Source organism: Equus asinus, chromosome 2 (genome assembly GCF_041296235.1).
Source record: "Equus asinus isolate D_3611 breed Donkey chromosome 2, EquAss-T2T_v2, whole genome shotgun sequence".
Classification (NCBI taxonomy): Eukaryota; Metazoa; Chordata; class Mammalia; order Perissodactyla; family Equidae; genus Equus; species Equus asinus.
In genome coordinates, this window is record NC_091791.1 from 164,210,095 (window position 1) to 164,233,627 (window position 23,533).

A 23,533-nucleotide genomic window follows, 5' to 3' on the forward strand; every position below is an offset into this window, starting at 1 on the left:
GATTCTGGCTTATAGGTAGAGTGATCCTAACAAGACAGTTTCATTTGGAAAAAAATAGTATTTGTGTTCAAATATTTTACAAGAATAGAAAAATTACCTAACACTTCAGCATAAAAGATCGATATTAGAAATAACGAAGGCCATAAAACATGCGAGTACCAGGGACTGTGGTTCCCTAATACTCAACAAGCTGGCAAGTTGCTGACAGGGGAGGGGAAGAACTTCCTTTCCTGGGTAACGAGGCAGATTTCTTGGCCTGATGCAGAGAGACAGGCTCCCACAAGAAGAAAGGTGAGAGGAATATATGACAGGATGAGAAATGCAGCTACACACATCTGGAGATAAAATATATAAAATTAAATAGATAGAGTATTGAAGGAAATTGCCTCCCAGGTCACTTTCAACACTGACACTCTATGACTCTACAAATCACAGATATAGGTAGATCAGCAAGAAGAGAAGGGAAGTGCTAACAGAATCCTGACACCAAGGGCCAGTCATAACCATGAACTAAAATAGGAGACTACCATGCAAACAGCATAAAAACTCTTTTAAAGTTCATTCATTGGTTCCAGGTAAATTTCTTGAGTGCTTGTGTCAGGTACTAGAATCTAAGACCTAAGAGCTAGGATCTAAGACCACAAAGATGAGTACCTTCAAAAAGCTCACAGCCTACAGGAAAGTGGCAAATAATTAAAACACAACGTCATAAGTGTTCTGAGAGCATAGTGACAGACACATCAAAATCTACCTCAGGTCCACTCAGGAAAGTTTTACAAGAGAGGTAATGTTTGAGCTGAATCTCAAAGGACAATTAGGAGCTCTCCAGTAGTGAGGACAACACATTTCAAGCAGAATAAATCATATGTGTAAAAGTACTGAGAAATGAAAGAGCACAGAAATTTCCAGATATTAAAAATATGTTGGGGTTGCCATGCAATAAGATTAAAAGAAGAGGGCAGAAATGAGGTAATATAGATAAGCAGACCAAAACATGGAGGCTGTGGCCAACATGAAGGAGTATCTTACTGGAATTATAGAATTGCTAAGAGCTTTTAAACAAGGAAATAACATGATCAGATTTGTGTTTGAGAAAGGTCAAGTTGGCAGCATTTTCCACTTGTGAAACAGTAAAAGAGCATGTTAGCATAATGGATAAGAGTGTAGCTCTAGGGTCAGGATGACAGGCTTCAAATTCCAGCTCCAATACAGCTGGAATTCCAGCATAATCGAACAGTGTCCTGCTTGTCTCTGCTTGTCCAGTACCACCTGTAGGACACATGTCAGCTCACTGAATCCTCACAACAATCCCACAAGGTAGGAATTAATATTATCTCCATTTTACAGATAGCCACATTGAATCTCAGAGAGGTAAGAAAGTACCCACAGCCTTCAAAGCAGACTAACAGTTAAAATTTCAAATCCTGGCTCTGCTACTTACTAGATTAAAAATTGGACAATACTAAAATTATGATCATGATTATTAAAAAGTGAAAAAAACGGAGAAAGGAAGACTTCAGCGATAGGGAAAATAAAAAGACCAGTCCAATAGTCAGGCAAGAAACGGTCAACTACTGGATGAAGACAATATGAATGGAAAGGAAATGAATAAAGAGATATTTAGAGATATGACTGACATATCCAGTGATAGATTGGATACTGGAAATGGAGAAGGAAGTGTCAGACGTGACTTCCCAGGTTTCTGGCTTGGATAGCTGAATACATGGTGATGTCAGCTGCTAATATGGAAACAGAGGTGGTTGCTAGAGATGAGCTCTATTCCAGACATGTTGGATTTAAAGTGTTTATGGCACATACAGCCTAGTAAGCCAGTGTAAATTTATGACTAGTGCTAAGGTAGAAGATCTGGAAATACAGATTTAGGAAAATTGGTACTTTGGTAATTGAACACATAGTTATCAATGAAATAGTCCAAAGAAAATGTTTTGAGCAAGAAAAGCAGTAGGCCATGGTAGAACTCCTAAGGCCACAATCATTTAACGACAGAATGAGGAAGAAGTGTCCATGTAGAAAGCAGCACTCAGTAAGATTCTGACTCATTCACCAGGGCTATCCTTATCACATCCACAGATCAGAAACAGTCTGAGCTTTGGCACTTACCCAGGTTCACTGTATTCATGGTTAACTCACAGACTCAATACCCTGGGCTTTTCTCCTTTCAGTTATTCCCCTAATCATTGTAATTAGGTCTTTTTTCCTTCCCCTGTAGAACCTAGTTATAACCCTCAACTCCTGCTCTACTCTTGGAATATCTTCCTCGAAGTTTTACATTTTGGTTTTTACCCTATCAACCTGCTACGCTGGAATGACATTTCCAAGAATCCTCTTCCCTGTACAGTTCTGGTTTCGAGTTGGCCAAAAATAAATTTTCACAACACCTGGAAGGTAGAAACGAATCAGAAGCCATTACTTTGAAGGTTGCTGTGGCAAGATGTGGTAACAGACAGACACGGAAGTGCCAACGAGTTCCAGCTTGTCCTCACTCTCCTCGACTCTGTCCTGTTCTTTATTGCCAAACTCGCTGGCTAACAGTGGTTGCAGCCCACCACAGACACTTGGCAGCAGACCCACAGAGGCTGTGTTTACACAGAGGCATAGCCTCCCAGAGACCTGCCCACAAGCCCTCCCTCTGCAGTCCGATGTCAATGGTTGGGTGTTCTTGGCCTCTCAGATTGACTGGCTGGTGAGTCTTAACGTCCTCCAGGTCCTTCGCTTCTCTAGCTCCTCTGACAACTGCATAAGGTCTAATTTGTATAATAAATCCCTTATCCCATAATTCATAAAGGCTCTGCTCCCATGACTGAACAATAACTGATATATTGCATCCTCTTGTTCCCTAATTCTGACCTCTATGTCCCGTATTCTGATAAAGAGCACAATTTCCAGTTTCTCTGAAAGGCTACAGGCCATGTTGACCTACAAGAAAAACAACTACCAGAGCAGGAACCCTGTTCTATAGGCTCTTCAAGCCAATAGAATAAAGTTTCAAAATCATTATTATTCTGCACATAAGGCAGCAACACCCTCTATATTAGTCTAATACAGCCTGTTTTCCTAACCTGTCATCTATCCAGCCAGCTGGCCATTTGTTATTAAGTCAGGAACGTTCTAACACTCTCAAATGTATATAATAATGTCTAGAACTATAAGTATGAATTAGTGTCTATCCTTAAAGAGTTCAAACCATACAAGCAAGTAATTATAATAAAATATGTGCCATATAATATAGAATGTACAATGTGCCATATAATATAGAATGTAGAAGGTACAATATGTGCCATATAATATAGAATGTACAATGTACCATTTCCTAAACATTCTCCCTAAATTTTTTTCTTTAATACAGCTTCCTCGGTCTTGAATGCCCTCTTTTACATTTCACATCAAATAAATAAGTAGTTAACAAGTATTTTATTAAAAGATGCTCAACATCACAACTAAAGGAAAACAAAGATAAAACAAGGGAGTGTCATGTTGCATCTAAGATATAAAAACTATATCCCAGCTCATGAATAAGCACTCTTATAACAGTTGGGAAGGAGAAAAAAGGGTATTATGAAGATAAAAATAAAAACTAATAAAATAGAAAAAAAAAAGGTGAGGGTAAACCAAGTCAAGTTCTTTGAAGGCTTGTATGAAATAAACTGCTGAAAGAAAAGAGATAAGATAGAAATAAACAGCATCTGTAGAGAAGAAGGGAACAAAATTACTGATATCACAGAGAATAAGCCAATAAGGAAAACACTACAAATAATTTAGCAGAGTAAATTTGAAAACTTAAATGAAATGGATAAATTACTAAAAAAAAATACAAAATATCAAAACTGAATCAAGAGAAAGCTTGAATAATTCAATCCAATAAACATTAAAAAATATAAATCAGTAGTTAATCTTTCCATAAAGAAAATACCAGGTGCTGATGACTTTACAAGCAAGTTCTACCAATAAATATACCGATTTTCTATAAACTTTTCAAATAAACACATAGAAGAAACACTCTTTACTCATTGTATGAGCTTAGCATAACTTTGATAACAAAACCAGACTAGATTAAGAAATAAAAATGACAGACTGTGCAGACTTATAAACTAATATCACTTGTGACCCACAGATACGAAATTCTAAATACTACACAAGTGAATCCAGCAATGTATAAAATACATATACATCCTGACCAAATACCAAGAATGCAAGTTTGGTTTATTAATTGAAAGTTGAGTACTCTAATTCACCACATTAACAGATTAAAGAAAAATCATTTGCCATCTTAATAAACATATAAAAAACATTAGATAAAATTTAACATCTTCTATGACAAAAACTCAAAACAGGTTTGAAATCTAGAAGCTGGTGTATGTAAAACCATACAACATCTAATATTGAAATACTGAAAATATTTCCTTTAAGTACAAAAACAAGACAAAGATGCTTGTAACCGTCACTCATATTCAGCATACTAGAGGTCCTAACTAATGCAGAAAACAAAACAAAATAAATGGTAAAAGGATTGGAAGGAAGACATAAAACAGTCATTATTTGCACACAGAAAATTCAAAGGAATCAACAAATTATTAGAATGAGAGAGTTCTAAAAAGAGCATAGCCACACAAATTTACAAACTAGCCAACTGTATTTCTATCCCCAAGCACAGTTAGCAAATGTAATTTTTAAAATTATACTATTTACAATAGCATCAAAAATGATGAAGTATCTAGGAATAAATCTAATAAATTAAAGACTTTTCCAGAAAAAGTGTACAATTATATTGAAAGACATTGAAGAAGAGCTAAATAAATGAAGAAAATCATGGATAAGAAGATTCAATATTATGAAGACGTCTATTCTTTCTAAATTAAGCTATCAATTCAATGCAATCTCAATCAAAATCCCAGAGTTTTTCAGGAAAATTTACAAGCTGATTCTAAAATGTAAATGTGTCACTTGTTAAGAATAACACGAAAGAACTTATCTGATCAGACACTGACGTTGGATAAAACCATGAGACAATATGGTATTGGTATAGAAATAAACAAAAAGACCAGAATACATCAGAATAGAGAACTCAGAAACAGATCGATATATATACATGGAAAGTTGGTTTAAGACAGATTAAGCTTTAAAGATCAATGGTTAAAGAACGAATTCTTTAATAAAAGGTACTGGACCAATTAATTACTCATTAAGAAAAAATATATATATACCCACAACACAACATTAAGAAAAGTCATAATGAAAGAAAAGGACAAAATGATAAAACTTCATAAAGCAATAGAAGGAAAATGTCTTTATGACTTCAGGATAAAGGACTTCTTAAACCAAAATGATACTAACCATAAAATAAAAGATTCATAAATTCAATAATAATAAAATTAAGAACTCTGTTCAACAAAAGATCCAACACAGAGAATAAAAAAACAAGGTAAAAACTGTTAGATGTTTGCAGCACATAAAATGGCAAAAGATTAGTACAGGGGATAAATAAGTCCTACAAATCAATTTGAAATCCAATACAGAAGAGGGTAAAGACATAAACAGGCATTTTACCATGAGAAAAATTAGTGGCTCAAAAATTTACAAAAAGATGCTCAAGCCCATTAACAATGGGAGAAATGCAAATTAAAGTCACAAGAATGTATCATTTAAATCTCCTATATTTGCAATCTCTAAAAAGTAAGACAACACCAAATGTAGAAGAGGATGAGGAGCATTAGGAAAAATCATCCACTGATAGCAAACACATAAATTGGTACGACCACTTTGGAAACGTTTGATATTTCTCAGAGAATGTGTATACTCTATGACCCAGCATTTCCATTCTTGTGCCAATACTCTGAAACAGTGGTTTTTGCATGTTAGAGTGCATCAGAATCACCTGGAGAGTCTGTTAAACACAGATTGCTGGACTCTTCCCCAGAATTTCTAACTCAGGGGTTGGGACCTGAGAATTTGCATTTCTAAGAAGTTCCAGGTGATGCTGATGCTGTTGGTCTGGGGACCACTCTTTGAGAACCATTGCTATAAAAGAAACTCTTACACATACACATTAGGACATGTACAGAATATTAATAATATACTACCTTGATAACAACAACAAAAAACAAATATCTTTTAATGGTAGGATGAATAAATTGTGCCATAATCTTACAATGAGATGTTATACAGCTGTGAAAACAAATGAGATGAGATCATGGAGAGACATACAGGGCTTCTAAGATACTAGCGATATTCTAGTTTTTAAGCCAGATGGACATTTTCAAAAGTATTCTACTTACTCTTTCAACTGTATATACACATTTTGCATACTCATTTGTACATATATTTAATCATTAAATCTTTGAAGTTCTGCTTCTACCAGCTACTGGCCATTTTTCTATTGCCTAACCCAACACAGAACATGTCAAATTATCTCAGGACTTGAGTAAAAGGGGAACAGTTATTGGATCTCATCTCTCTGACTCTAATGCACACACTTCGCCCACCCCCCACTTCCCCAGTTGCTTCCAACCATTTCTCAAGATATTCTACACCCCCTCAAGTTTCTGATCACTTTTCCATGACTGTAGCCCTCAAAATCAACCACAAGAATTTGATACAAGGCTCCACATGTGATCTTAAAGACACTGTATTAAAATCTCTCTCTGGCTACAAGATTCATTGGTACAGTCTAAAAAGAGTGTTTTTTGCAACTCTATCACAGTGGTTACTCATACTGACTTTATCTTGCCTACTAAAACTTCCAGTAATTTTTCATACATGATGTTGAAGATACACCTCAGAAAGTTGGCCTTTGGGACCAAAAGAATGGACTTCAAAATTTTAAATTCAGCCCTTATAACATCTTTAGATAGATGCTTAGTCTATCATCTATTCTCTGAAGGGTCCTCTGCATCTTACACACTTTATAAATCTAATAAATCATCAGTGATTTTCAAGTCACTGATCAAGAGGTGAACAGGACTGGACCAAGGACAAAAACCTGAGCCATATCACTAAAAGTCTTCCAAATTAATCTGTATCCATTAATGTACTCTCTGGTTAAAACCACTCAGTTGGTCATTAATATTCCCTCACACTGTCCCATTTTTCCACAAGGATTTTAACAGAAACTGTTATAAAATGTACCATTAGAATCTAAAGAAACTGAATATCTAGTTCGCTCTAGTCTTTCAGCCTGGTAACACTATTAGAACAGTACTGATGTCATCTTGGAGCATGATGAGGATCACCCCTAGGGACGACACAATGGGGAAATGGAAGGAAGCTGGTTCCCAACGACCTTGCGGAGCTGTCATTCCTGCCCTGGGCTGCCCTTTGCCAGTATTCTTTTAAGTGGGAGAGAAATAAACTATTTTGTATAAAGAAAAAAAGCGGGAGGGATTACTCTAATGGATTGAAGTGATCCTAAAAGCAAGAATCCAAGCCTGGAAAGAACAAAGCAGGCCAAAGTACACAGTAATTTTCTTCCAAACAAATTTAATTCTGATCCAGCCCCAAAGAAGGGGAAGGTTGTAAATTTCAAAAATTAAAATAAAATTAAAATTGCTCAAAAACCAAGCCATAAAAAAATTAAGCCCCCTCCCTTAGCAATAAATACTGAAATGATATATACACATGAGGCTCAGGAAGGAGGCAAGAACAGGAACCTTGGAGACTCTGTCCCATGGCAAGATCCCAATTCCATGCTCTTTACCTAAAACACAGAAGAGCAACAAAAGAGGCAGGAGAAATACACCAGTGGACTATGTGGCCCCAGAGAGTACTGGACCAGCACAGGAGAAAGAATGGACACAAAGTGTCTTACAGGGCACAGGAAGGGAAGGTTGTCATCTTAAACATCCCCCCATTCCGGTTGAGTCACTGGATATGGCTGGTCCGGCTGCTGGGTGCCCCTGAGCTTATCTCCTCGCTTCCACTGCCTCTTTAACATGCAAGTCAAGGAAGGTCATTCACACTGTGACCGCGATGCCACTGTGGCAGCAGCCTGGCTGCTGGAGCCCTGAGGCTTCCCATTCACCACTAGCAGGAGGGGTGTCTCCACACGAACACTGGAAAAGGAATAGTCCTAGAAAAGACAAATATACAGAGATTCATTATAGATCCTGAGATAGAAGAAACTCCAGCACAGGGATACACCACCTGTGACTTTCTCCCCCTCTCTCCCCTGTCAGTATCTACACCCCTTACCTCCACCTCACATTAAACAAAGCTGAGCTAACAAAGGGGATATAATCTTCCCAAAGTTTTCAATCTTCAGAAGGAAAATCTGGAGCAGGTAGAGTGCTAGTAGTGTCACTACAAGAATGGGACAATTCTCTGATTCAAAAGAAGACAAGCTCCTGGCACTGCCTAAAAAAAGGGTGCCACCAGCTCCCACAAAATCTGCCCTTACCACAATGTTTGTTGACAATTATAACCAGATACACATAGCACTCAGCCAGAGCCAGTGGAAATTCTGAGAAACTCTTAGTCCAGGTGTTTATAAGGCCCTAAATTAATCTGCCAAACATAAATTAAAGTTACTTCTCCTTTTACATCAACATGAAGAACGTGTGGTTTAGACATTCTCCTAATAACAGAAAAGATATCAGCTCACTTTATCAGTTCAAACATACTTTAAGTTGTAAAATACATTGTTAAAAGAGTTTCATCCAAAAAATACTGTTCCACTTGGAGCATGAAGGAGGATCTTTTAAGTCAAAGCAAAGAGGTAAATTAAAGAGTTCTAATAAACCATTGTTTTTTAAACATTTTAACAGGAATATGGGCAAGTGATCCCCAAAAAATGGCTCTTTATGAAAGGAATACAAATAGTCAATAATCATGATAAAATGTTCAACCTCATCAATAATCAAGAAACCAAAACCAAACAATATTCATGCTATATTTTTCATATAAAATCAGCAAAAAATTTTTCAAAGGTTTCTACACAGAGTTGAGAAGAAAACTACAGGGAAAGAATTACTCACATCCACTGTTGGTAATAATTGGTACAACCGCCCCAAAAATAATTTGGCATATGTATCAAAAGTCTTAGAATTCTGCAGACCCTTAGGAGCCAGGATTCTACTTTAGAAATTCTTCTAGGGAAATAATTATGGATAAGGGCAGATACAAAAATATTTACTACGATATTTTTATAATAGGGAAAAATTGGAAATAATCTAGATCTGGGACAGCAAATTTTTTTCTGAAAAGGGCCAAATAATAAATATTTTAGGCTTTGGGGGTCATATGGTCTCTGTCACAGAACTATTCAACTCTGACACTGTAACGCAAGAGCAGCCACAGACAATAGTAAACAAATGAGTGTGGCTTTGTTTCAGAAATATTTACTGATGGACACTGAAATTTGAGTTTCTTATAATTTTCCTGTATCACAAATTATTATTATTCTTTCAATTTTTTTCTTTTAAAACTATAGAAACCTTTCTTAGCTCACAAGCCACACAAAAACAGACAAGTGAGCCAGATTTGGTCAATGGGCTATGGTTTGCTTGCCTTCAGTCTAAATGGTGAAAAAGTGGTTAAATACCTACTCTCAGAGAGTTTTTGTGAGGATTAAATGAGCCAGTGCAGGCAGCAAAGCTCTTAGCACAACGTCTAGCAGTCAGTAAAGAGTTCAAGAAATTTTAACTATCATCCTCATCTTTATCACCACCTCCATGTGTCAATTCAAAACAATGTTGTAGAATATGTAAAAACACAAGAAATGTTCATAAACATTTGTATATAATATTCCACTTGTGATTAAAAACATACATATGAATGTGTGTGTATATATTTATGAAAAGGTAAAAGACTGGAGGTATACATACCAAACTGTTAACAGTAATAACATCTGAGTGACAATATTTCAGTCCATTTTTTCTTTTTTTTTTTTTTTAAGGAAGATTGGCCCTGAGCTAACTGCTGCCAATCCTCCTCTTTTTGATGAGGAAGACTGGGCCTGAGCTAACATCCATGCCCATCTTCTTCTACTTTATATGTGGGATGCCTACCACAGCATGGCTTTTGCCAAGCGGTGCCATGTCCACACCCGGGATCCAAATCAGTGAACCCCGGGCCACCGAGAAGCGGAACGTGCAAACTTAACCGCTGCGCCACTGGGCCGGTCCCCTCAGTCCATTTTTTTAAATTTATTTTTATTGAGATAATTGACATGTAACTGTGTAAGTTTAAGGCGGACTAAGTGTTAATTTGATACATTTATATATTGCAATATGATTACCACCGTGGCATTAGCTAACAACATCTCTATCACATCACAAAATTCTTTCTCTTTTGTGGTGGGAACGATTAAGATGCAGTCTCTTCGCAACTCTGAAGTTTTTAATACCACATTGCTGTCTAAAATCCCCGTGCCGTGCATTAGATCTCCAGGACTTCTATCTCCTGGTTGCAAGTTTGTTATCCTTAAACAACATCTCTTCAGTTCCCCCACCCCGTGGTAACCACCACTCTACTCTGGGTTTTCATGAGTTTAGCATTTTTAGATTCCATATATAAGTGATATTATACAGTACTTGTCTTTGTTCAGTCCATTTTTTTAATTCTTTTTGTTTACCAATAGTTCCCATTTTTAGCAAAAAATGACATACACGTGTATGTGTGTATATATATATGATATCACACACACATACATACAAGCATTACTTTACACACTTTTTTTAAAGAGATAAACTTGGTCCCACTTTCAGAGCCTATGAGCCGGGAAAGAATCCTAGCCATCACTCACCTTTCCTTTGTGCTGAATTTGGTGAAGCCGAAGGTTGGGCTCAGGGATGGCTACAGAGTCCCCAATGAGCACTCCCCAACTCTGCACCATATTATACACCATCACTGCATAGCAAGGTCCATCTGAATCTACTAGGCCAAAGGTACTGCCAAGTTAGGATGGATTAAGAGATGGGAAGAAAGGGAAAAAGAACAGAAACAGTGGTTTTAAAATATGAGCAAAAGAAACACGTGCTTTCTCAGTTACTTATTTAGAAAACCCAAGACAGGTACCATCATCTACTATGTATGTCTGAGTCCCTCATTTGTCTTAGATATATAATAGTATCTTTTAGAGAACATACACACAACTCATCAATCTGTCACTTTGCCAAGAACTTGGGACATATGCACACCGAGGCCATTCAACAAATATTAATAATAAACTAGCTCAAAATGTTGCAGCTCAAACATTGTTCCTGGTCTAACAATTTAACTATCACAACTTTCATCAAACTCTCTAACCATCACTATCAATTAAATTTAATTCCACAAACCTTCACTGGATACCTATTATGTGTCAGGCATCATGCTTAGCAGTAAGACACCAATCCAGCTATGAGTGAGCTTATAGTCTGGCAGGTGTCAGACAATTAACCATCACTTACAGCACAACTGTGTTAGGTGCTAGAATAACTTTTCCCTTGTGCTGAATTCAGTGATGTCAAAGGCTGGGCTGTAGGAACCCAGAGGAGAAATGTCTAAATCAAAACTGGAAAGCTGGGAAGGTTTCCTTGAAGAGACTCTCAAACTGAATCTTAAAGAATGAAAAATTAGCTGGGTTAAAACAGGAAAACAAATCTTCACTGGAAATAAAAAACCTCCGGGAGGACAGGAACAGGGATCGACTGGGAAGGAACATGAGAGAACTTCCTGGGGTATTGGTAATGTTCTCTATCTTAATAGGCATTTGGGTTACATAGGTGTATGCATTTGTCAAAACTTAACAAATGTATACTAAGATTTGTACATTTCACTGTATGGAAATTTTACAAAAAAAGAAGAAAATTGCAAACAAATACTGAACTCTAGTTAATAATTGCATAGTGAAGTATTCAGAAGAAAGGATACTGATGTCTGCAATTTACTTTGAAACATACCAAAAATAAGATGGGTCAATGGACGAATATGACAATAGAGAGATATGGGAAAAACTAAGTACAGTAAAATATTAATAGTAGAATATAGGTGGCTGAGTACACAGATGTTCACTGTAAAATTCTTTCAATTTTGCTGTATGTTTGAAAAGTTCTATAATACAATGTTGGGGGAAAAAATGTCATCTATATCAAGAAGCAGCAAAAGCATTATCCAGGCACAGTAACTGTGTAAAGGCACAGAGGCATGAAAATAGCTGTTCTGAAACATACGAAATAATCCCATGGTTGGAACAAAAGGCAAAAGCGGGAAAGGGACAGAAGATCATGGAAAGAAGTAGGCAGGGAGCAAATCATGAAAGGCGTTGTATGCTAAGCTAAGGAGTTCCAACTATCCTAAAAGTTCCACAGTATCAGTAAAGGATCTTAAATAAGAAACGGCAATGGTCAGATTTGCGTCTGGGAAATATTTCTCTGCACTGTGGAACACTGGAGGAAAAGCAGGGAGTCGGGAGACCTGTCTAGAGAAGTGATATGCAGCTGAATTAAGTTAGTAGAGACAGAGAAGTAGGGACAAAAAGGCAAATCCATTGGACTTGATGATTGCCTCAATGCAGGAGAAGAGAGAAGTCTAGAAAACTTCTAGAAGTCTAAATTAACTGACTGACTAGAGGTGGTACCACTGACTGACAAGGAATTCAGGGAGGAGAAGCAGGTTGAGAAAGAGAGATGAGGTAAGCAATTTTGAACACAGTGAGTTAGAGATTTCTGACAGGAGCCCAGAGGCAGTTGGATATAGAATCCAAAACTTGGAAATGACACCTGGGCTGGAGATACACCTGCGAGCATAGAAGAAAGCCTTGAATTTATACATCATCAAACAAGATGATCTATAAATGAGATGGTGAAGAATCGGGGCTCATGCCATCAGCTGGCACACCAGAATTCACAGCAAACACTGCATCAAACACAGCATTCTCCTGGTGAATCCAGTCAAAGCCTCGGAATCCTTCTACACAGTAAGTCAGGCAGCCACTGGCACGTGATCAAAGCTGGCACTTATTTGCCATCCTGGTATAGAGATAAAAGAGGAAAGGAACAAAAACACAGTCCTCCCATAACTTAACATTTAGAAGTTAAGAAAAAGAGAAACCAAGGAGTGGCAAAATACTTATTTGGTCTCAAGGCCCCCAAAACCTACCTTTGTGTCTCTTTCTCACTTCTCTTAGCTCTAGGGTCTGCTCCAGTTAACTAAACTTTTCTCAACTATCTTCTTGCTCTTCAACTCATAAGTACATATACCTCTAGAAAATGCCACGGAGAAAGCTTAGGCACACAATGGGAATTGTGAGCATTTCAGTTTGGATGGAGCAGAAGGGATATGAAACGAAATAGTAGGAGATAGGTCAGAATGTTATGGAGTCAGGTAGCGGAAGCCACTGGATTAGACACTGGTGATCCTAGAAAAAACAATTTCAGTAGAAAACAGAAAAAGGAAGGCAGTCAATCAGGGATTAGGAAGTGAGTGAAGGAGTGATGGCACTGACTAAACTCTAATTTTTCAAGAGATAGAAATTTTCTAAATGAATATTCTTAACTCATTTCCTCTACTAGACTATAAGCATCCTTCACTTGGGTCCTTCACATTTCTTTTTTTTTCACTCCCTATGACATGTATAGCAGATGCTCAGTAAATAAAATAACATTTGAGACAATCTCCCCACCAGGCCTTAAATTCTCACTCAAAGCTCACCTTCCAGAACTGCCTAGGCATACCTAAGTCCAAACAGGACTGAGAATTCTTCCTCCTTCAACTTCTGTAATCATAAAAACACAAAGAGGTAGGAAAATTTCAAGGTTTCCATCTGTCTTATAAAAAATGTAGCTGTCATATACACACAATGGAATACTACTCGGCCATAAGAAATGATGAAATCTGGCCATTTGTGACAACAAGCATCAACCTTGAGGGTGTTATGCTAAGCAAAATAAGTCAGAGGGAGAAAGTCAAATACCATATGATCTCACTCATAAGTAGAAGATAAAAACAGCAACAAACAACCACACAGAGGCAGAGATTGGACTAGTGGTTACCAGAGGGGAAGGAGGGAGGCAAGAGGGTGAAAGAGGTGACTAGGCACATATGTGTGGTGATGGATTGTAATTAGACTTTGGGTGGTGAACATGATGTAATCTACATAGGAATCGAAACAGAATGATGAACACCTGAAATTTATATACTATTATAAACCAATTTTACTGCAATAAAAAAATTAATTTTTTAAAAAAAGTTAACCCTTATGGCAATACAGGAATCTACAGAGTGGCAAGCTCAGGAAAAAAACGGGTAGTGACAGAATCTACAGAGAGACTGTCAGACATCACCTAATAATACCTGCTCACAGGACATTCAGTCACAGAAGGGAAGAAGAACTTACAAATCTGTGACCACTAACAACGTCCTCAACGTCAGAAAAAGGCTAGGAAGCGAGACCAATTAGTTCAAAAGGATGAAAAAGAGGAAAGGCAAGAGAAACTCACAAGGGGACTTTCTCCTCTGTGGTCAGGCTGAACAGCACCTTTCCCAGGACCACAGCACCGCTGTTCACACCAGGCTGCAGCGCACTCAGAGGCCTGAGCTCCAGGGAGACCTTCTGCCCAGAGGCTGACTGATAGCGCCCATCACCACAAGGGCCTAGATGGGCTGGGCGCAGGCTTCCCAGCATGCTCTGCAACTTTTTGGTCTTCACCTTTCCCTGCAAAGGAAGGGAAAATAGATAAGAAGCTGGAAACTAGTCACTCTCCTTGAGAGTCTACTCCTTCCCTCCCACCACCCACTTCTATACGGTCACTACTACCACAGCATATTTTATTATTTTATTGACCCACAACACAATAAAAAGGGAGGATTCAGCCTTTAGACATCTTTACCTTGCTCTCAAGGAGGCTGGTTAATCTATTCAGGAATTCCAGGAGCTGCTGCTCTCGTTGCTGAGGCTCTGGCCAAGCAGGATCCAGCGCTGCAGCCCGAGAGAAGCCCTCCAGGGCCTCCCCGTAATTCTCTTCATATTTATGTAACTGCACAAGAAGTAACCCAAACCTCCCAATTATAAGTTTATTTAGCACAAACTATGGCAGGGGGGAGTAATGGCACAATGGGCTAGGAATCTAGAGAAATAAACTGTTTTCCTTCTCATTAGTTTTCCTGTTCTACAACGAACAACCTGAGGAGATGATAACACCTACATTCTTCTTCCTGGCTAAGGTGATCACAACCCCAAAGATGGAATCATTTCAAAGTTAACTTCCAAACTCTAAAACAGTGAAATCGCACATGTGGGTCATCCTATTTTTATATTTATAATGAAGATTTCAGAAAAGCCTTCTAAACTGTCCCCTGAATCCTGTATGCACTCTCCCACCTCCTCAGCCCCTTCTCCTTTCCTTCCAGTGACTCCACCAGATTCTGAAGTCTAACTGAGCTAGCCTAGAAATAATTTGGCTTTCCTCTCACAGTTTGTACCCAACCTTGTCCCTAGGTCAGTTATCCTCCCAAGCTAAGACCTAGATGTCTTATTTATATGACTTTCAAATGACCACCAGCCCACAGGTCTCACCGTTGCCCTGTTCAGATGAAGATCAGGATTGCTGGAAGCTGTCCTGTCAACCTTCTCCTACAGTGGGACAAAAAGATCATCAGTGGACCTTGTGTCAGTCTTAAGGACGGCCACACCCACCAGTCCTAAATCTCCTTTCCCTGGAAAACTTCCTGTCTCTTCCTTGTCAAAACATTACCTCTACCCACACTGCTATACAGTAACTGTTTTTGTGGTATTTTACTCAGACCCTGAAACGTCAAGGATGTAAGGTTTTTGTATGTCTGTGAAACCTTAAAATATGATAATTTATCCATGCGTTAGTATAAAGATAGAAGAAATATGTGAAAGCATTCTGATAAAAGAAATTTTTTAAAGAGTGAGACGATAATATAAATGAGAAAAACCTAGGAAAGAAATGATGTTGATTTAATGCATTTTCTCTGCCCATGAGCTCCCCTCCAGACACAGACAGAATCACCCAAGCCCCCTTAAAACACACATTAAAAATCTAATTCTGATTCTCTAATTTAAACGAATGGCCAGAAACCACATGACAGTGCAGACAAATGTGCTGTGAAAAAACTACTGGCTTTGTTCACGGCTATGTTCATTTTATGCTTTTAATTCTATTCATTGCCTGACACGCTGCAACAGCACAAACAACATGAATCAAAATGGTTTTAATGGTTGGTTCGAATATGTTTAAAAATGCATGTCTGGGTGAAGAAATTAAGAGTTAAAAGCAACTATTTAGCAGAAGCCAAATACAAAATTTTAAAGTACACCATATTATTCTTTAAATGTAAACATTCACCAAGTTAACAAATTAGAGTGAAATATAATTCCTCTGCCTAAAAGTTCCCTGAATGAACAAAGGACAGTACCTGAACTGCAAACATGAATATAAAGTAGCTGGGTTCTTTATTCTGCCACACAGAGCAAAATAAGTAACAGTAAAAAGCAACTTTCCATGTAAAGACAAGCCAAAAAGCAAAAGAAAGGTGAATATGAGGCCTAAATAAAAAGTGCTCAGAAGGCCAACGTGAACCTTCTAAGAACGAGTAATCAGGCACTTAAAGCCTGAAGGAAACCCTGTGCAAGTGGCTATCAACATAAAAATGGTCTAAAAGCCTAAGCAAAGCATGAGCTCCAGTGAATTAATCCCTAGGAAGTGATGCAGAATGGGCTACACAGTTTTCTATTTTTGCCTGTGGGAAACCCAGAGCCATATTATCTAATAGTTAATCTGGGGACAGCACTTAATTTATACTTAGGATTAGAGTTTTCATTTTTCTTTAAAAATGTACATATTAATAAGCATTATTTTAATATAGACTTCCCATTAAAAAGGATGAACATGTTGGGATGGGCTCTGTGATTTGGTTATACAGGACTATAACAAATCTACATAGCTCAAGGAGATATCTAGCACTGAAGCGCCACAGCAAGTGGTTGCTAATACTCAAGTTATAAGATGAAATAAGTCATCTCTGCGGACATTGGATGTCAGCAAACACTGCCCATGCTGCTTGCTAAAGAGCTACAAGGAAGACTGAACAACACTGTTGCTTCTGTTGCCACCTCTATTCATCTGGCCTGGGTGACCATAAATACTTACTGCTTGGGCATAGGCACTGAGGGCTTGCTGGGAGATCTTAGGGTTCTGGCCAGTATTGAAGTAAAGAGAAAGGTATGCATTCCCCAGAATATCTGAAAGAGAAACACAGGGTTTCTGATTTCAAACGTAAGGAGCTTGGAAGTCACCACTCCATCCTAACAAGTAAAAAGCTGAACAGACTGAGAAATCCAGAACTCTTCTTGGATCTGCAAGAAAGAGGACAACCCAGGACAAACTGCTGCCCCCAAAATCAGAGAGAAAAAAGGTGAATACAGGGAGTTATGGCTTACCAGAGCAGAAACTCACCAGCTGCCACAGGAAACAGCAGTGGAGTAGGAAAACCTGAACTAAAATTGACAAATTGCTGGAGGTTCAGAGTAGACAGGTCTGGGAGTTAAAAACTCCAGGGGTCCAAGTCCTACGGAGGCCCCCCCAGTACTGTGAGATTTACCTCCAGGAGTTGAACCAGATTTCCACAGCAAATATGGGAGAAAAATCCCCTTGTACTTCTGGCAGGGGCAGGGAGAAAAGGAACAATTTTGAAACATGCTAGAGCACTCTGTTCTCCAGAAGAAGAAACCTCAGAAGAAACTAGTTAACCAAGAGCCTAACCTGCTGGGTTATTATCAGAGCCTAAGTGACCTGAGGAAGGGAAATAACTAACTCCAGCTGGCTCCAGCCTTCCACATGAGAGAAAGGAAATACTCAGTTCCAGCCCACTCGAGCCATTCTCTCCCACCTAAAGCAGGTGAAAAAAACTGAGAAACACAACAGTGGACCATCTCAGAGCCCAAGTTCAAGATATAACTATTGTGATGACCCTCAAAGCCTCTTTGAAAGGCCCTACATCTGACACAAACCAGTGATGACACTATATTTAGTATACTCCAAATTCCAATGGGATGAAGAGGCAAACATGGACCCAAAGGAGAAACTTGAACAGACTACACAAAAGCCCTGCCTTGCTTCTGTGGAAACATAAGCCTCCTCTCTTAGATGAAAAGATCCAACAGTTCCTAGAACAGTTGCTCATCAAAACACCTTTCAGGCTCTTCAAAACAAAGATGCTTTGGCTTCACAGTTAGACTCAGACTCAACAGAATGGGCTCCAGATGATTCTGGTGTGTAGCCATGGTCGAGAACCACTATTCTAAAAGAAACTTGTTGGAGATCTTTTGAGAGCACTCACACCAGGAGCGGCCATCATGGATATCCATCTGCACAGCCAACTTAGCCTGTCGGACACTGTTCATGACATGGCGAGAATGCTCATCTCCAGCATCAGTCCGCAGCTGGCGAAGCACCATTGACAGGTTTTGAAGGGAGACTTTGTTCTTACACTGCAAATGGAGAAAACATATGTATACTCAACCTTCTTGATTCTATTTCCCCTTTTCAGGTCAATTGAATCTCAATCTTCTTCTAAATCTAATTTTTCATCTTAATTCTTACTGCTGTCTCTATCTTAGACCCCCATCTGCAAAGATCAACTTGGTTGCTAACTCTTCTTCACTTCTCATCTACCCCTGAACCTGATCCCATCATCTTCTTCCTTTCTCGGTGCCTGTCCCTGTTTTCCTCACCCAGGTCTGCTCCTCTCATCCTTCCTCCCTTCTGATTCTGCTCTCCTAGTTCCATTACAGTTCTACTCTGATATTCATATCCTAGGGAAACTCACAGAACTAAAGGAATCCCATCCTTCCCATCTCTGTTTTCTGAGGGATAGTGGGCAGCTCACATGGGTGAGGGCTCCTGAGAAGCAGGTGTGGGCAGCTGCAACATCCCCCTTCTTCCAGTACACCTCACCCAGCTGGTTCCAGGCTTCCACCAGGTTGGGCTCCAGCTTCACAGCCTTTGACAGAAGCTCCTCAGCCTTAGGGCTATAGTCAGGAGTCACATTCAGTGCCTTCCCAGTTAGCATTAGAATCTGTGCCTTGCCCTGGACAGAACCTAGGAGGAAGGGGAAAAGATAAAGGAAAGTGGAAAATCCCAGGCAGTCTTACAGATAAAACCAGGGTACCTTGCCTCAAGGAATAACCCCACGCCAGCTCTAGGAATGAAATAGTTGAGGAAAATCTTTATGAACAAACCACTTATTGAAAGCCTACCATAGGCAGATTACTATGTTAGGTATGGGGTAACAAAGAAAGCATTACTGTACCCTTGAGGGGCTTACAATCTAGTAGAGAGAACAAAGCATATACATAAAAAATTAAAACAACAATGAAAAAGAGCATATGGCATGCACCCAGTGAATGGGTTTTAAAAAGTGAAAATGGGAAAAGACAAGACCCTCCAGGTATGAAAATGATGTAAACAAGGACAGAGAGGCAGAAATACATATGGCATGTTCATGGGAGAATGGATAGTCCAGCTAAAATGAAACAAAAAGTTCCTCTGCAAGTAAACAGACAGAGATAAGGGCATAAAAAAAAGAAGAGGCATACAATGGAGACTTGAATACCATGTTAAGGGGTTTAGACTTCAACCAGTCAATAGTAGGAACCTTTGAAGATACTGGAGCAAAGAGGCAGAGAAAAGGATAAGATTAAATGCATGAAATAACGATTTAGAAAGATAATTTCCATGGTCGTCATGCAATTGATTTAGAAGTAAAAGAAATTAGAGGTAGAAAGGTCAGTTAAGAAGATTACTGCAATAGTTCAAGCAACAAGTACACTCTTTTATTTCATGGCATTTGCTACAATCAAACTTTAGGAAAAGTAGTTTAGAGGAAGGAAAGGTTGCCATCCTGCACAGGGGCCCTTAGAAGAAATACTCTGTTGTACCATCCTGTAGCAGCCACAAAAAGGATACCAAAGAGACTACAGAGACAGGGAGCAAAACTCTACCACATTTCAGTGAAGGGCAGGGGGTTGCATGTTGTTTGGGGACTCATACCCACTACTTCCTCCATCTGCTGCAGGGTCTTCTCCATCTCCTCCCGCACATCCTCTTGCTTCCTCTCAGCATCCTCAACACTATGAGTCTCAAAATAGCAGTCTCGAAATGAATAGAGCTGATCTACCAGTTCCTAGGAAGTGGAAGAATGTTACCATTAAGTGGAGAGAACACCCAACAAGGAAATTTGAGGCTGGCTAGCCATACCAGCTCTTGGCCTAGAAATACTGATCCTCTATCTCCTAGGAATGAAACAAGAAGCAGGTGGACAGGTCTCTCAAAATGCCACAGATCCTGAGGGAAAGTAGCCAGTGTCCCAGGCCCACTCTCACGTTGTCCCATGCCAGTCTCTGCAGCATGATGATAGTTCTCTCTCCCAGCCCCAATAGGGCTTCCAATATGACTAAGCACTTCACATACCAGAGTCAGGAGGGGGAAACACTTTGTAACTTGAGATAAAACGAAAGTTATTAAAATAATCCTATCTAGTACTGGTCCTCAAAGTATAAAACTTTGAAATTTACCCTTAAAACTGAAGTTGCTAACAAAAAGGATCTTATCCCCAATTTTTCCTATGCTGGTATCTGAAAACACATGACCTTTATGAATATGATAAACATGTGGGAGTCACTGTTTTCCATGACAAACAGACCAATTTAAGCTTGCTAACTTTGGTATTATGGCAGGATTTTGTCTCTTCAAATACTTGTGTTTTGTGTTTTTTGTTTTGCTTTTGTCAAGTCACCTCTGGCTCTCTTGCCTTCTTTCCAAATAAATGTTCTCCTTCCTCTTTTAAATCCCTCTATCTCGGGCCGGCCCCGTGGCCGAGTGGTTAAGTTCGCCGGCTCCGCTACGGAGGCCCAGGGTTTCACCGGTTCGGATCCTGGGCGTGGACATGGCACCGCTCATCAGGCCATGCTGAGGCAGCGTCCCACATGCCACAACTGGAAGGATCCACAACTAAAAATATACAACTATGTACTGGTGGGCTTTGGGGAGAAAAAGGAAACAAAAAAAATCCCTCTATCTCTGAATCTTCCTGTAACACCAGACAAAGCTTTTCCATTATCTATTCTTTCCTGAAACCTAAGAGCAGCAGAAATATATAATATAATTCCAACATGTCTTAACTACCCCCACAGCACATCCTAAATCCACCTACCTGCCTCCATCCCACTATGACTACCCTCAGATAGTTTCCCACTAGAGATAGAATAAAATCTACCTCCTCACATGGCCTCTAGAGAAGACTGTATGATCTGACCTCCCACTACTCACTCCGCCACAAACTTCACTTCTTACCACTCCCCCTCCTACCATACTCAAGCCACACTGGCTTTCATTCACTTCCTCAAATCCACCAAGCTCAATCCCACCTTGAGGTCTTTATACATGCTGTTCCCTCTGCCTGGACACTCTTGCCCCAGATCTGTGCATGGCTCATTCCTCATCATCATTTAGATCTCAGCTCAAATATCAACTTCTCAGAGAGGCTTTTCCTGACTACCCAGACTAAAGTAACCCCTTCTTCCTCTGCCCACTGTTAAATCACACTTGTTTTTCTTCATAGTACTTATCATTTGAAATTACGTGGCCTATTCATTAACTGTCTACGTTGTCTTTCTCCATCACTGAAATGTAAGCTCCGTGATGGGAAGGACTTAATCTGTTTTGTTTAGAGGTACACCTGAGCACTACAACAGGGTTAGGGACATGATAGGCTCTCATTAAATATGTCGATTGAATGAATTAATCAGTCATCCCTGTCGCTAACAAACACTTATACGCTATACTTAATTTAAAATCCTACCCAGAACAAAGAAAATGGACTAGCACCCTCTGCAGCAGTGCTTTTCAACTTTTATTATGTGTATTATTTCTAGGACCCAGCCTGAAGAGGTTCTGATTTTAGCAGTTTTAGCAGAACTCAAAATTCTGCATTTTAACAAGCACCCTAGACAATTATAATGAAAATGGCCTGTGAAACACACTTTGAGAAATATCCTTTTATACATTCCTTCTACCCTAAAACGTCTATAACAATGAAATCAAAGCCTACCACCATTCCCATAGATAGCAGTATCACTATCCTTTTCGTCTCCTCTACTCCATTCCCGCATTCCACTCCTGCACCTTTCCCACCCACCCCAAGATACCCCAAGCACCCTCTACCTGGATGCTCAGTGCATTTACCACAAATGAGCTCAGGAAAAGACAGTTCTCAGCAAAAATTACAACCCATTTCCTTTTGCCCTACAATCAGCATGGACACAAATTAGGAATTTTAGAGAGGATCTTATTGTTTGTTTACTTTCAGTTATTAAAGCAAACATGCAAGAAATTTGTATGGTTTTGATTTGCTGGAGTGAACATTTTTAATAACTTTTTTTTCATGGCAAAATCAATATATATAAATAGTTGTTAAAATTCAAATAGGTACATGTAAAAAGTACACAGTAAAAAATTCTTCATAATCACGCCCAAACAACCTCAGGGATAACCACTGTTTAGTATGCCCTTTCAGATTTTTTGCAATACATATACAAACGTAGATACACAAACACAATGTTTTCAATATGGAGCCAGGACTGAAAATCTCTGATTGCAGCCAGTCACACTCAGGAATAAAACTAATTTAATCCAAGTCAACTGGAAGTGAAATAAAGCTCACGATCAAAAATGTGTCATTATTTTAATCTGCTCAAGAAACAAAGAAATCTCATCAATGTTTAAACTTTTGCATTAAGAAGCCTTTAAGCAAGTTACAAGCCTGTCACAGGTCTAAATGTTTAAATTCCAGGCTGTCTTAGAACACAAAGAACTGAGTTTCTGAGGTTTAAGGAATATCGTGGGTTATTAAAAGAAAGGTAAAGAGCCAAACAACTAGTTAGCCCCTCTGTATCAGACCCCAAACTGGAATTGCAGAAGGGTGCAAAAAAGTCAAAACTGATAAGTCCTACAGGGAGAAACCAGGACACACGCGGTGCAAAGCCACTACTGTGACTGCTGCCATTTTCAAAGCAGAAAGGTGTATCAAGAGAACATGTGATAATAGCGCCTGCAGATCTACCATACAGATGTGTATGCTATTTGTTACGGGTGAATCGAGAAAAAAACTTGCTAACAATGGGCAGGTATAAAGTTAGGAGCAACAAATCCACTTCAATACAGGACTGAAATTAAGTGCAGTCAGGTCAGCAGCCGGAGGTCCCAATACACCGGCTGCGCCCCTCCCCTGGCCTCCTCTCGGCCCAGCAGGCTCCCCTCACCGGCTGCGGCTGCACCCTTGGGAGTTGTTATAGCAACGGCACCGACATATGCAGCGTCGTGTACGTGCCAAGGAATTCGCAGGTACTGCACAAACTGGGCTCCCTGCTTCTTCCCGAGCAACAAAAGCACATGTAAATTTTAATCTATGGCCCCACCTGCAATTTCTGTAAGATCTGCTCAACTTCTTCCTCTTCATCAGCCATCATTTCCCAACCACTCTCCGCTACTCCGCCCCCAACTTTATAACCACAGAG

The 23,533-nt window shown here is 39.3% G+C and overlaps 1 protein-coding gene across 1 annotated transcript; it reads right to left on the reverse strand.

The window, feature by feature from the left end:
- Positions 1-7,477: 7,477 nt before the first annotated feature.
- TTC5 (tetratricopeptide repeat domain 5) lies at positions 7,478-23,533 on the reverse strand. The gene is made up of 10 exons (XM_014844506.3): positions 23,435-23,533; positions 20,010-20,142; positions 18,847-19,058; positions 18,298-18,448; positions 17,109-17,200; positions 15,509-15,565; positions 14,823-14,969; positions 14,433-14,647; positions 10,757-10,901; positions 7,478-8,083 (listed from the first exon to the last, which is right to left on the reverse strand). Exons 1-10 carry the CDS (start codon positions 23,483-23,485, stop codon positions 7,964-7,966), a joined length of 1,323 nt encoding a protein of 440 aa, XP_014699992.3. The 5' UTR covers positions 23,486-23,533; the 3' UTR covers positions 7,478-7,963.